This window comes from Leuciscus leuciscus (assembly GCF_965113295.1).
Source record: "Leuciscus leuciscus genome assembly, chromosome: 10".
Lineage (NCBI taxonomy): Eukaryota > Metazoa > Chordata > Actinopteri > Cypriniformes > Leuciscidae > Leuciscus > Leuciscus leuciscus.
Window position 1 is genome coordinate 11,337,154 of NC_138734.1, and position 14,743 is coordinate 11,351,896.

Genomic DNA, 14,743 nt, shown 5'->3' on the forward strand with positions numbered 1-14,743 from the left:
TTTTCTCTCGATGCACTGAAATTCCCTAGTAATTTCACACAAACTGTGAGTCCCCAATCGTAGATACTCCTCTCTAAAAACGCATCTTGTTTTGACCCCCATTAAATTATGTGAAATATTGTGAGCTGAGAGTCAGGTGATAAACATTTTAGATCCATAATACATTCATTACATGGCATCTTATCGCAAATTAGCACCTTCCAAAAACACATAAGAACAAAGTAGCAATAAGAAAATGGCTAATTAATTATTATGATCTTTGTTTGCATTCATTTTCATTCAGAAACTTTCTTATATAAAAGGAACCATTCTGAGGGACGGCCATATCATAGTATCCCCCATTCAGGGCCGGAACCACCGCAAAATTGGGGGTGCACCTACCCCCGCCCCCACTTCAAATATAATTAGATTATTTATAATTTCCTAAAGCTTTACCTTCTCTCTTCATATTGAAAAAAAAAAAGAAAAAAAAAAGTTTGTTGACTGTGAAATGTCCAAAACCAAACCAAGCTCTCATGACTTTAATAAGGCACACAAATACACAAATCCAGGTCAACTTGCTTTGAAAATGTCCACACTTAAATAGTTGTATATTTACAATAACAATAATCACTGGCACGACTCTGCAAGACACACTGGTAAGGTATTGCAGTGATTGTACACTTATAGTGAGTATGCAATTGAGGCCTCTATTATTTAAAACAAGCAGAGTGAAGCTTATCTCTTGGATAGGGTCTAGTATACAGCTGAGGAGTGGTTTAAAGTAAGGAATGTGCTGTTTGCAGTTTTATGTAATACTTTGCCCAGGAACCAAGAAGCAAGTTCTCTAAATTTGTGTAAACTGGAAGGAATATTCAATGGTTCAGAGGGAAGAGAAATATCTTTATAGTCCCAACAGCAGTATTTGGCATGTAGGAAAGGAGAGAGGTTGATCAATGATCTGCCTTGTGTCATAGTTGAAAGTTGACTTTATGGGATTACAGGATTCCCATTGATTTTCTGTAACTAAAAACAGAACATAGTACATTTGACCAGCGTGATCCTGTGCTGAGTCTGTGGGTTTAAAAGCTTGCAGCAGCTTGACACGCAGAGCCGCTGCATGGAACGTCACGCTGGAGTTAAACACTGTCATCATCTACACTTAGCAGCACAAATGTTGAGGGCACTTTTACCCTGTGAGTTTTAAAATCAGTAGTCCAAGTAAGGGGCCCAGGACATTTCTTTTGCAGGCAGAAATTATTAATTAATGTCTGGACTTCTGTGTCCAAACACATCTGATGTTAATGCACCTTAAATGGAATTTATTTTTATGACAGCGCTGACTCAAACTTGTTCTCAGTTTACTGAAAAAACATGGGCAATGAATGCACACTGGTTAGCCCCAGAGACTAATCAAACACAGACACGCAACATGTCCCTTTGACTCTTTCTGTCTTCTTGAGAGATATCAAGCAAGAATACCAAATTTTCCAAACAGTCTAACAAATACAGTTCACATTGATGGGGAAGAACAGTGCAGGGGGGAGCATTCACTGCCCGACCGCCACAGCTACTTCGAAGCAGCTTTACGCTGCACGTCAGCTGTGACCTATGACCTCAGGCGTCCCTGCCGCCTTAAAGATCAGAATCCGTCACCTGTCACTCAAGCGTGACGGGACATGGTCATTGCGAACTAGCACAGCTACCCGAAACAGACGCTCTGGCATCCGATTCATTTCCCTTCAAAGGAAAGGCCATTTCTCTGCGGGCCAAGCGCTTTTACTCCCACTGTCCATTCAAAGAGTAAGATTTTGCTAGGCATGTCAGTAGCTATACTTGTTCACTGCCCTCATTTGTGCAGTCTGTGGTGCAAAACCGTTGGGTTTGGGTGGCACATCGGGCTTTAACGATGCTGTCCGTTTGATGGATGTTCGTGGTAAAGATCCGTGACCACTGTAGCTGCTCTGTCGGGATACAGAAGGTGTCATAGCCATTGGTACCCCGTGAGAGTCTAGTCTAGTGGGTGGGGTGGGAGTTGGGGGCATGTACCCACCTCTGTTCATACTAGGTTGGCGGGACACTATGGCCCCGCTAGGTGAGTGCAGCCCTTTGGGTGGCGAGGATATGGAGTGTCGCTGGGAAGAGCTGCGGTGATACCGCTGTCTCTCGAGTGTTCCCATTTGCCCTGTGGGTGATGTTGGTGTAGTCGGCACATCCACTCTTTTAGTCGGGCTATTCCTGGGTAAAGATGAAGAGGGAGAGTACAAGGAGGCCTCTCGGCTTGGGACTTTAGGTGGAATCTCCGTTGGGCTTACAATGGGTTCCAGCATTAGGTGTTGTCGGGATTTGGGCATCTCCACCATGATGGCCTTTGGGGGACTGCTCTCATTTAGATGCTTCAAGAGGTCGTTCAGCGTGTTCCTGGCATCCACAGTGCGCCTCTGGTCTTTACGGCCAGATTTGGAACCATGTTGATCGCTATTCTGGATCTTCTTTTCTGCTTGAGGCCCTTCGGGAGTACTGAATGATCCCCTGATCTCATGTGTGGCATTGGGCAGTACCACAGCACTAGGGATGTGGGGGTTGCTAATGCCAGAATGGGGAGGTGGACTGGAGGGAAGGTATTGTGGGCTTTTTGGTGGTCCTTCTTTGCGGGAGCTACTAATCTTACCATGAGCTCTCTCCCACTGGTTCTTGATTGGCTGATGGCTCTTCTGTTGCAGCACAGGTGTGGACTCAGGCGTAGGCAGTGCTGCAAGTTCCGGTGGTTGCCCACTCAGGAGCATTGTCTTAGTGTCTCCGGTGGTTGGCACCTCCCTCCCATTGCTCAACAGGTTGGTGTAGAGTTTGGGAGAATCCATATCGGGTTGGTACTCTTTGACAGGACTGTCGAACAGACCATTGAGCTTGGCAAAGCTGCCAGTGGAATCAGTGCAGGACTGTGCTGACTCTGCATCTTTTTGGATCTTACGTGGTGTGCGAAGGAAAGCGTCTCTATAGCAGTAAACGACCATGCCGGCGATGAATGCACCAAGCAGGAATGCAGCTAACACACAGGAGATAAGGATGTTCATGTGCACCATCTGGTTAGATTCACCTGCTTGTATTTCCCACACACCTGCAACACAGATGCCAACAGCATGTTAGCACACTCAGACAGTTGAGCACTGAACAACTCTCTCTTAAAACAAAAAGTCCTTTCCCCCCAAACATGCTTAACCATTTGCCGTGAATCAAGTGTGCTACTGTTATTTTCAACATTTTAGAAACTTTTTAAAGAAACATACCCAGCAAGAAATTCAGAAAATACAATGCAGTACCCTGTTATTATATTAGTGAAGGAGGCAAATTAGTAAAGAGGTGTGGTGGAACATTTTATTGCACAAGGGTTGAGTATCAGGTGAGTTAGTGTGTTCGGGTTTTACATGAGAGTTTTCCCAAAAAGAATTAAGCCCACTGTCTTTGTATATTATCCGAGGGTGAGTTTTGTTAGCATCCGCAGATATTCGAAAGAGTTAGTCAGAGAATAATTTTGCTTTAGAGGTGCTTAAAAGTGTTGCTTAGTGGCAAGGCCTTTGGAAGATTTCCTAAAACCCCAAACAATGGGTAGATAAAGAAATGGATGAAAGAAGATAAAGATGTAGCCATTTAGGACAGATTGAACAAAAAAAATCCCATAGAAAATGCATGAAACTAGAATATATATAAAATAAAGTTAAAAGTGGAGAACAAATCATAGGAACATAAAAGTAGGAGAAATAATAATAAAAAGCTTTATACGCTGATGGAATCTGAGTATAGCTGCTTGTATCATCTTAATACACTTCAAGACAAGGCATTGTGCTGATCTGAAAGTTTTCAAAAGCACATGCATTAGGAGCCTGTATCTCTACTTTGCTAATGTAGTGTGACTGACTGCAGAATTGCTTATCAAGCCATTTTCGTAAGGAATGGGCTGCTATCAGAGAAGTATGCTCTCTCTCATATGACTAGCAGCGCTAATAGCAGCTATTACCCAGAATTCCATGCAGCAGCGCAGAGCGCTCTGGTCAAGGCCTTACCCTCCAGCACACCTGGTATAGGCTCAACAGAATGTGAAGTGGCTGGTTCATCGCCGAGCACAGATTTCCGTGAGCCAAAGAGTTGGGGAGTCTGAGTGGGGATGGTTTGGAGTGATTGTATGGGTTCAGAACTTGCGGGCACTGTGACTGACGAGGATGGCAACTCCATGTCTGTAGCGACAAACAAACTGTTAAGAATCGGGGCCCATGATAGGCGCAACGTAACGATCGGGGGTTAGTGCATACTGAGAGGAACTGACATATGTCAGTTTATACGATTCATTGAGGTTATTTTTTAGAGATTGACTCTTTGGACCATTACAAGTAAGTAATGGCCGTGCAGAGTCTAAGGTAAGGAAAACTTCAGCCTGAGAGGAGGGAAAGGATGAAGACCATCTTTAATAGAATAAGACGGCGACAATATAGTCCAGAGAGATGAAAAGATGGAGGTAGCACATATCCATGCAAGAACAAATGCATGAAATGATGGAAAAGCTGGTGATGAGAGATCAGGTGCCCTCTTAATGATAGTGATGAGGGTGTGATGAAGAACACATGATTAAAGGTAGGTGGCAGCAGAAGAGGAAAAAAGACGGAGATTTGGAGAATGATGAACTCAAGGAAGGAAATCAGTGCAGTACAGGAAACTAACCAGAGGTTGGGTCGCCATATGATTTGAAATCTGGCGCTGATGTAGTGGCCAAAAATTCTAAAAGAATTAAAGGAACAGGAAATCAGCATAAAATAACAAAAATAAAAGTTTGAAATTATAAAAAAGCTACAACTGTTTTTATCAAATTATCAAAAAGTGTTTGTTTTCCTCTGGTTTACGCTGTATCGCTCTTTCACTTGCAGGTGTATGTTTCTGTGATGTTCAGGCCTACACAATGTATGTGTACATATGTGTTTGTTTAATTGTCAGAGGAATTAGTATGATGTTTGTGTGATATGTGTTAATTTCAATCAGCTGAGAGTGTAAGGGGGTTATTGATGTGAGAACTACTAACTAATATTTCTTAAAGGGGGCACGTGTTGATTAGCTCACCATGACAATCGCCAAGATGAGCAGTATTGCCGTATTCAACATCTTGCTCATAACCAGTTCTGCAAAAAAGGAAAAGACAGAGGGATAAGAAATTTTGTTCTATGGACTAAGGAAATAAATTTGGACTGATGGGTGAATCTAGTTTAGCTTTGCAGGAAATATGTCTGTAATTTCATTTAGCATACCTAGTTTTTCCCCGTTGCATTTTCTAGGTAAATCTAACTGTTTTAAATGATTGTAGAACTTACTGCATAGCTGCAGGAATACGTTCACAAGCTCCATGTGACATCCATCCGCAGTACGGGTCTCTAGAAGCAATACAAGACCTGCAACACAAAAACTAATGTTTATACCGGCACAATATGAAAGATTAACACACCGTACAATGGCTGAGAAGTTGTTTTTTTTGCTGGCCTAAGTAGAGCTGCATTCAGCACTCACTTTTGACAGGAACTGTGTCGTTCACAGCGGCTGAGTGGTATTCTGACCACACAGCTGGAAAAGGCCACATAGAGCGTGTGGGTGTCTTTATCTAGGTGGAAAGACAGAATTCCCCTATCATCCTCATTGCTGGATAAACACCTGGGAAAAATAGAACAGAGGGAGGGAGACAGTGAAGAACAGATAAATCATTGTGTTATCGGATCTATCTGTCAGTCAATACTTTCTTTAGCCTCATATATTAACAGAAAGAGAACAAAACACACATATAGCGCACACACACACACACACACACACACACACACACACACACACACACACACACACACACACACACACACACCAGAGGGAAAGTGAAAACCTTTTGCTTTCACATCAAACATATCTTATCTCATCTCACACAATCCAAAACTCTCAATCAGGTCACAAAAAGACAATTTAATTTTTTGGGTAAATAGCCAAGATAGTTTCATAAAATTACTCTTGAGTCTACAAATACATTTCTCACAATGTAAAGACAAAGAGAATGATCATAAGATAATTATAGGATTAGAACATACTTGGCTTGGTTGAAAATGTCGATCTCTTCCAGTAGGACGCTGTCATTCAAAGACAGCGGGGATGTCTTCGCCAGAACTTTTAGCAAGATGCCTGCCTCAGAGCCAATGAATACCACTGTGTAATTCTTATGGGGTCCAGCAGTGTTATCAACAGCGAGTGCCGTTAGCCTATACCTACAAAGAAGAAGGAAAAACACTTGAGTGCAGGGCTGCTTTTCAGTTACAAGGAGACGCCTGAATTACAAAAGCTTAACTTGATCTGGCACAGGACAAAACATGTTGAAACACGACACATCTATCAAGACCTGAACTAGTGAAATTAGGCGTGCCAGTTGTTTAGAACGTGAAACCAACACTCTTTGCTGGGAGGGTTCTAAAATGTTTACCTGATGCTTATTTAACAGCTAACACTGCGTCTAGATGGCAAACTGTTCAGTGTGTTCTTATGTAATTGTATAATCGGTGTAGGTATTGTATTTTCTTCTGATGGGTTTATATTTTTTTTCTGCTTATGAAATGTAACCATTTCAGATAAATCCACCTTTAAAAAAAGTCTAATAAAAAGGAGCTGGGTTTACATGTCGATCCGACAGTCTCTTACTGTCAAAGTGGGTAGTACTTAGACTTTGCTGTTAGTCAAAAGTCTTGGTTGCAGCAAATCTTGCGATAGTGTCAGAACAAGCTTTTGAGACTAGGCTGAATGGTGGAACTTTGCCCATACCTGACTCTTGTTTTGGTGAACCACGGTTCGTCTCCAATGGAGGGGACCGAGGCGTCCATGAGTGGGTGTGACTTGATGAACTGAAGGGTCTCATCTGGAAACTCGATGGAGGTTTTGTAGGACTCCGCTGAACCGTGTCCCGCACAGCAGCCGGGTCTGAAAAGACAAAACGCGCACACATGCAGTTCCGGTTGAGGGAAAGAGGGCAAAGAACCATGTGCCACATGCCTGTAAATCTATACCCGCCTCCATATGGCCACTGCACACACAGGTTAAATATGCAGCATGTCCAATTATCACATGTTAATTATTAATCTCGCAATGATTAGACCGTCACGCACTAGTGCCGTACACCAACCTGGGCTTGGGCAGCTTTTCCTCTGGAAATGGTGTCCACACTGAATCTGCCGTCTTCTGCTCTTTGAAACGGCCACGGAACGCTTTCTCAATGTCCTCCATGGAGAACGCACACACCGCGGAGCCAGGGATACTGAATAAATCGAAATCAGCCTGAATTCAGCCTGTTTTCATGTTTTAGGAGATTTTATGGAAAGGATTATGACAAGCTTTACCTGTTCAACTGGGTGGTGAAAACTCCAACCACAGAAGGCACCCCATTAATGTCGATTATGTCTGTAATGGCCTGAAGGACATCAAAGTAGAAAAATGATTCTCCAGGAACGGAACAGTTCAGGCGAGCCTTAACAAAAGATGTCCAGTGTTTCTCCAACACCCGCTGAGACCCTCCCATGTCATTTTTACAGATCCGAGCCACTCTGGAGTAAACCGCCTGCGGTGAGAGAAAAATAGTGGGAGAAACTCAGCATCGCTCTCTAAATAATAGATCTATCTCCCAAGCGGCTCAGTTGAATCTAAATATACGCAAGCAATATTTTTCTCTTAGATAGAACAAAACTGCAGTGTGCTTGAGGGCTTGAATTAGCACCATGTTACCACCTTAATAATTCACTACTGTAAAACCTGTTCTCAATGCAGATGTTGACTGCAAAATTAACTAAATTTAAATATTCATTAGTCTGTGGTACAAAGAAGTCGTTATACGGGCAAATTTAAAGCAAATCCTGAGGCAACGGATGATATACTGACCCTCTGGGACAAATGCTCATCTCTAAATAAAAGCCTATGAATACTACATTAACATGCAAATCAGAACTGTATTATCACAGTTTAGATAAAACAGGATTACCATAACTGTACCATGGTACCGTCATATTACTTTTTGTGTGTGTTTTGTGAACTTTAGCATCTGTAGCAACGTTAGCATTGCACATTAAGTTGCAAGTCATACCTTTCCCAAGTTGTTGTGCTCGGCTGCGATTTCTCTGAAAAAGAAGTAGACGAAATCCCCATAATCCACTGCATGGAGGAAATGTGGTTCTGGGAGAGAAAGAGAAAGAAGCATTAGCATCTCCATCGTTGACCCCAAGTTAAATTTTGATGCGTTTTTGTTGGCTGAGTGGAATGCCTGAGTGTTGACCTAGATCGCGCCACAGAAAGCTGGATTTTGTATCAACACCCGCCATTTTCTGTTCTCCCACATTGACCCACTTCTTTAAGGTACGGTTAGAGGTTATAGTTCAGATGTGTACTGGGTTCAACAAATTTAGCAATGTTAGCATAAAAACAGACTAGCAGACAAGTTTCTGTACCTTTTAACCACTTGGAATCATACTTGATTGTCCGAAGGGCAGAACCGTCTCCCATGCTGCGATAAATCACAGCATCGCTGGCCAGGAAGTCCGCCACCGTGGCCGAGTACAGCTTACCGTCTATGACACATAAATACATGAGCTTAAACACACACTTCGACTTCATTACACAACTGCATACAACTCACGCAATGTACTTGGAATTCAGCACGCATTCACCGAACACTAAAGGCCAATTTACACCGAGAATGAAACAGAAAAGCAAAACGAATTCGAAGACAACGGAAAGGTCTATTTAGACCCCCCAAAAAGTGTTCTTTACTTAAGTGTTCCTGCTATTGTATGTACAGTAAATAATCCAGCTTTCTAAATAATAATAAATAAATAAATACAATGAATACAAATTCATGTTTAAGCATAAATCTAGTTAAATGTACTGAGTAATGATTATAAATTCCTTTTTTAAGCATACATTTAGTAACATTTTGTGAGTTTAATACTTAAAACAAGATTTTTTTTTAAAGATTATAACTGGAAAACAAGCCGAAAATACTGATTAAGAGGTTTTTTGCAGTGTTTCTTGTACAGACTTATTCAGATGCACACGTGACATCACACTGTACTGTACTTTTATGACATCTGATTTATGCGTAACATCAGTCTCTGCTCTCGTTGGAGCGTTAATTTTATCCAAAACCTTTAAAATTCACGGCAAAGTTATTTATCATCCTCCTCATTATCCTGACAGCTCTCATACCAGCAAACAGGGCAACGTTTGTCTGCTTGGCGTCAAATGGGCATCGGGCCAAACCGCTGATCTCTTCCCCATCAAACTCCAGGTTATCCAACTAAACAAGAGACGGAAATAGATAAAAAAAATAGAGATGCTGAGATCTTATCTTCATTGTACTGTAAAAATGCTCCCATTCACATTAACCAGTCACTTATTAAGAGCCAGACAGTCACGTAGACCTCATAAACAGTGTGACCTACCCTGTAGTAACGGCACATGGGGTTGAAACCATTTGTTCCGCAGATGAACACAAGATCATCATTTCTCGGAACCAGGACTTTAATGAAATTATGGCACTCGTCCTGAGAGGAAGACAAGACAGTGAGATTTATGGTTGCTTTAGTGCTGTAAATACAACAAGACCAATGACAGCTGAATTATGCTGAAGAGGTGGAGGTCTCACTCTGTGCTTTCCCTTCATGGCACACGTCTCCCGGTCCGCCTGCCCCGACCGCCACGTCAGCTTCTGTGACATCACACACCATTACCATTAGACACAGTTTCCCACCCGCACACTCATACTACACTGCTTTCTAATCAGGCATTATGCAAAAAGTTTCCAGCTTTAATTACCATATATATATATATATATATATATATATATATATATATATATATATATATATATATGATGATATATATATAATGTCATATATGTATGTATGTACCAAGAGCTCCTGTAAAAACCACAAAAAATTCCTTGTGTGTTTGTGCACACTTGGCGAATAAAGCTCATTCTGATCTGATATATATATATAGATAGATAGATAGATAGATAGATAGATAGATAGATAGATACATACATACATATGATACATTTTTTAATTCTATGAAGTTTTAATGTTTATAGCTCTGTAAAGTCCAATTTTGGACCAATACCATTTTACTGTGGGCGGGGACAGAAAGACAGAAACAGAAACCTAGCGATTGATAGTTTTTAATCGCTTGCCGCTTTATTGTGTCTTTATTGTGTCACGCCTGGTCAGAACAAGAGCGTTCAGTCATAAAGTGATTTACTATGAACCCACCCTGTATGGAATTATCTCATTCCTGTAGGACTCTCTTAGACTCACTAAATACACCTGGTCCCTGTGAGAAAGATAGAAACAGTTTACATTACACACACATTGCTACTCACAGTTATACTGTTCATCAACCAGCTTGTCTGAGCAGGTCAAGCGCTCGAAGACCTTGGTTCCACATCCTGTTTAACTGCTGACTTACCTGCCAGCAATGAAGAGTGTATCATGTATCTTGGTCATCAGCTGAAAGTCCAGTCTATGCTGAGATTCGTTGCCAGAGGGGCGTCCACGGAAAACCGGGTACTGTCGTGCATCTGCAGAACAAACAGATGCGCTGTTATTTAGTATTAGCGTCAACAGAGATCGATGTTGGTATTGATTGGCTGTTGCAACTGCATGTTAAACTGCCCTGAAGAAAGATTTTGCTAAAGTAATGCATATTACACCAGCAGCTCCCGCATTGACGTCCAGTGACTGCACTGTCAGCATGCTAGGGTGTTTTCTCACTGCAGAGCACAGAAGCGCTAATGCAGCGACTATAGACGTGTATGTCTTCTTAAGAGTGTGGATGGCTGTATTTTCAAGTAAAGGCACTTTTTTGTCCAAGAGGTTGATATTAAACAAATTATTACTTGCAATATTTTAGAATGCCTTATCATCATTTATTTTTTGCTACCTTTCAAATTACTTTGATTTTATTGGTTTAAATAGGCCTAGTCCCAAACCCAGACTTTCAATATTAAACTAGAAAAATCCATTATAAATAATTAGTCTATATATAGATTATTATTATGTTGTTGTAGTTTTAAACCAACAATAAAATAAACCATTTCAATATTTAACATTTTAGAATATTTTTAGTGTGCGCCTTTTCCAATCTAGCTGTCATTTTATTAAATTGGGTAAAAAAAGGGCGACTATGTAATTTAATTGTGCATGTTTATGATACATAAATACTAATTATGATTTTTTTTCTTTGGAAGACAAAAGGAGTTGCCATTTTATTCTTTTTTTTCTTTTGCTATTAAAACGTACATGAATCGAGATGGTGGAAAAATGTTCTGAAAAATGACATGTTCAGAAAAATGACAAAAACTATTTTGTTTGTGTGTATTTATATCCACTGGCTATTGTTAATGGGAAATATGATGAACTAGTGAGAGGGAGTTTATTTTCTAAAAGCCCGCAGGACCAAAAGTGCACAGTTGAAGAAAATAAATGTTTGGTTTTTTTTTCCCAAAGAACTTGATAAAGATCTTATGTAGATGAGGGCAATTCACAAACATAATGACATTTCCCTGTGCTTACAGTGTCTGTCCACAACATCTAATGGGATGTTGTCCTCAGGAAAGCTCACAGCCTCCAGGTGGGACGCCATCAGCAGCAGTAGCAGCAGCAGGTCAGTCTTCAGTTCTCGCCACCCCATTGCTGGCACAGAGGGCAAACACCACCTGTACTGCACTTATGTAGATGTTACCTGCAACACACACAGAAATACAGATGTCAACATGCATCCCAAGCGCTCTTTCCTCTTTTGTTTTTGTGTATGACCTCTGTCAGGATTTGCTGCATAGATTAGAATGCCTGATTTTTTATACGCATACAGGTTCACTCCCAACAGATCATTTAGAGTGTGTGTGTATTTGGCAGCCGATATCCATGATTGAAAATCTGTCCATGAGAGGAAGGTCAAAAAACAGACAGAGAGGGGGTGGAAAGAGAGTGTTTGAGACACCACAAACGCAGAAATGAACGTTGTGCTATCAGCTAGCACTGGTACACACTTTCACACTATATTTTATTTTGAGAAATAATTTGTGTACTATTAAGTGTGCGCGCATGTGTGTTTGGATTGAGTACTACAGGTGGGAGTGTGTTTGCTGCGCCTGGCACAGAAGTCTTCAAACGGACATTCAAACTGGAAGATTTTCAAAGGTCTGCATGCTGTGGTTGAGGTCGTGTCCTGGAGAGACAATCATCTGTGCATATTAATGAGCAGTGTAAAGTCAAATATTTATAAAGCTACAAATTATTCATGCCAGCAAAGCCCGAACGGATATAAACAATTTACATGGAGACAACAAGCAGCTTGGCAGAACGAGAGTGAGTGAGTGAGTCAGGCCCCAACCACTTCCTGAAAGTGTCTCGCCACACATGCTTGCATATAGTATTGACGTTTTTGCAATTAGCGGCCCTGTGCACCTGCTCCCACACTGTAATATGCATATGCTGCCTGTACCACCCTGCTATTATTGATTAGCCGTAGATTGATCAGCTCTCAATTGATCAGCTGAGTGGGACGTGGCCTGGGGAAATTCTCCAACTGAAACATGATCCACAGTCTTGCAAGGAAAAGGAGTTTCTCTGCTCATCTGTTGCCATAATGGATCTTCATTTCTACAGGCTGACTGCAAGGGATTCTGGGCTATCGAGCTTTGATCAGATCAATAGAAATGACTCTTTCTCTGGCCATTTTTTGAGATGAGATGAGAAGAGAGAAAAGGTTGATGATGCAGGTAGACGAAGGGATGAGAAGGGACGGAGAGACAACGGACGAGATGAGGAAAGGAGAGACGAGATGAGAAGAGATAAGACAAGGTGAACATTGAAGCAAGGAGAGATGAGAGGACAAGATACTAGATGAGAAAAGAACAGAACATATGAGACAAGAAAAGGAAAGAAAAGTCTAAAAATTAGACGAGGAGCTGAGACATGCATAAGAAAAGGAGAGACGATGAGACGAGGTTAGAATTGAAGCAAGGAGAGGACATGAGACAGGGATGACAGACTAGATGAAAATAGAACATTTAAGAAATAAGAAAAGAGAAGGAAAGAAAAGATGAGGTGAGGTGAGAAAAAGTGAGAGGTCAATGAGAAAAATGAGGCAATAGGACAATAGGAGACAAGACAAAACAGAACAGATAAAACAAGGAGACACAAGGTGAGATGAGAAAATAACATGAGATGAGAAGAGATGAGAAAGATGGAATTAGACCAAATGAGGCATTTTTTTAAGAAAGGAGAGGCAAGAAGAAAGGATGAGAGGCTAGATGAGAATAGAACATAGAAATAAAAGATAAAAAGAAAAGAGATGAGACAAAAAAAATTAAAAAAGGAGAGGCAAGGAGTGAACATGATACAGGGATGAGAAACTAGGTAAAAGAAAAGATAATACAAGAAATGAGAAAAGGAAGACAAGAAAAGCTGAGACAGGACAAAGATAGAACAGATGAGATAGGACATGCTAGATTACATGAGACAAGCATGAGAGACTAGATGAGACAAGAAGAGATGAAAAGGAGAGACAAGATGAGGCCAGAAGATAAAGAAGGAAGACAAGATGAGGCATGAATTGAAGCAGAGGAGGCTAGGAGAAGAGATGAGACAGGGATGAGAGAAAGAGAAAAAGTGAGACAATATGGAGAAGGACACACAGAAATAAAACAGATGAGACAAGGACACACCGGATGAGATGAGACAAGCATGAGAGACAAGAAGAGACGAGTACAAAACAATTGAGATGAGAAGAGAAGGATCAAAACGAGACACGGCGAGAAAATAAGAAGAGGAGAGACCAGAAGACGGGACAAGAATAAAGAGTGTTTTCTTTGCCCATGTGGTGCTTGAGCGATTAAAAGCTTTAACGCTTGGACACTTAGTGGAAGTCAAAGGTTAAGGGGTCAAAAAATGTGTCTATCATAACGGAGCTCCAAATGAATTTCTTTTCCCAAGCGCATCTTTGATCCGTACAGAAGTGCACACATCAGCAGAACAGAGCTCTCGGAGGGGCCGGGAAACACCGTATGGATTAAGCTATGTGTACAAGAGGAGCCCCAGTTTAATACAGCACTGAAAGTCTAATCACAGCTTCACAGCGCCGTATCATTTCCTCCGCCTGGATATTACTTCATGAAATAAAGAGGGGATATTTCCAGCACCCTGGAACATATTCATTGTCAATGACAGAAATTCCTTACTCGCTCTAATCATTATTCATAGAAACACCACAGGGAGTTACAGAGACATGCTACAATACCATAACAATTCAAATGCACGAAAAACACCAGGCTTGGGCAAAGAGAGCAAGAGAAACCTAATGCAAAACAGAAACAAAGGACATACAAAGGTCAGCCGTCTTAAATTTCTTTTCAATATACACAAGCGCAATGTGTTTTCTATTGAATGTCTTGGTTTGGTTTTCCATTCTTGCCCTCCGGTGTATGAGCCCGGACAGGCCCTGCGTGAAGAGAGAGTTGACTAGTCACGCAACCTGTTAAAGGGTTAGTTCACCCAAAAATGAAAATTCTGTCAGTCATTACTCACCCTCATGTTTTTCCAACCCTGTAAGACTTTCGTTCATCTTCGGAACACAAATTAAGATATTTTTGATAAAATCTGAGAGCTGGCTCACTCATAGGCTGCTAGGTAATCAATATCTGCCATCCCAGAAA

At 41.2% G+C, this 14,743-nt stretch overlaps 1 protein-coding gene across 8 annotated transcripts in view; it reads right to left on the minus strand.

Annotated features, from left to right (window-relative positions):
* Nucleotides 1-508: 508 nt before the first annotated feature.
* Nucleotides 509-14,743, minus strand: part of sema6d (semaphorin 6D) — a 48,716-nt gene continuing 34,481 nt past the window's right edge. For 4 of the 8 annotated variants that reach the window (XM_082182875.1, XM_082182873.1, XM_082182876.1 and 1 more), the window contains 18 exons: nt 11,601-11,769; nt 10,495-10,606; nt 10,299-10,359; nt 9,674-9,736; nt 9,471-9,572; nt 9,235-9,325; nt 8,478-8,597; nt 8,117-8,205; nt 7,380-7,597; nt 7,166-7,297; nt 6,808-6,963; nt 6,087-6,260; nt 5,527-5,667; nt 5,334-5,411; nt 5,086-5,144; nt 4,693-4,749; nt 4,041-4,211; nt 509-3,097 (listed from right to left, as the gene is read on the minus strand). In XM_082182875.1, the coding sequence (XP_082039001.1) occupies nt 1,803-3,097; nt 4,041-4,211; nt 4,693-4,749; nt 5,086-5,144; nt 5,334-5,411; nt 5,527-5,667; nt 6,087-6,260; nt 6,808-6,963; nt 7,166-7,297; nt 7,380-7,597; nt 8,117-8,205; nt 8,478-8,597; nt 9,235-9,325; nt 9,471-9,572; nt 9,674-9,736; nt 10,299-10,359; nt 10,495-10,606; nt 11,601-11,718 (3,237 nt within the window). In that variant the 5' untranslated portion in view covers nt 11,719-11,769 and the 3' untranslated portion in view covers nt 509-1,802. The remainder of the gene's footprint in view (nt 3,098-4,040; nt 4,212-4,692; nt 4,750-5,085; nt 5,145-5,333; nt 5,412-5,526; nt 5,668-6,086; nt 6,261-6,807; nt 6,964-7,165; nt 7,298-7,379; nt 7,598-8,116; nt 8,206-8,477; nt 8,598-9,234; nt 9,326-9,470; nt 9,573-9,673; nt 9,737-10,298; nt 10,360-10,494; nt 10,607-11,600; nt 11,770-14,743) is intronic. The other 4 variants (XM_082182877.1, XM_082182878.1, XM_082182879.1 and 1 more) reach the window with 4 other exon arrangements.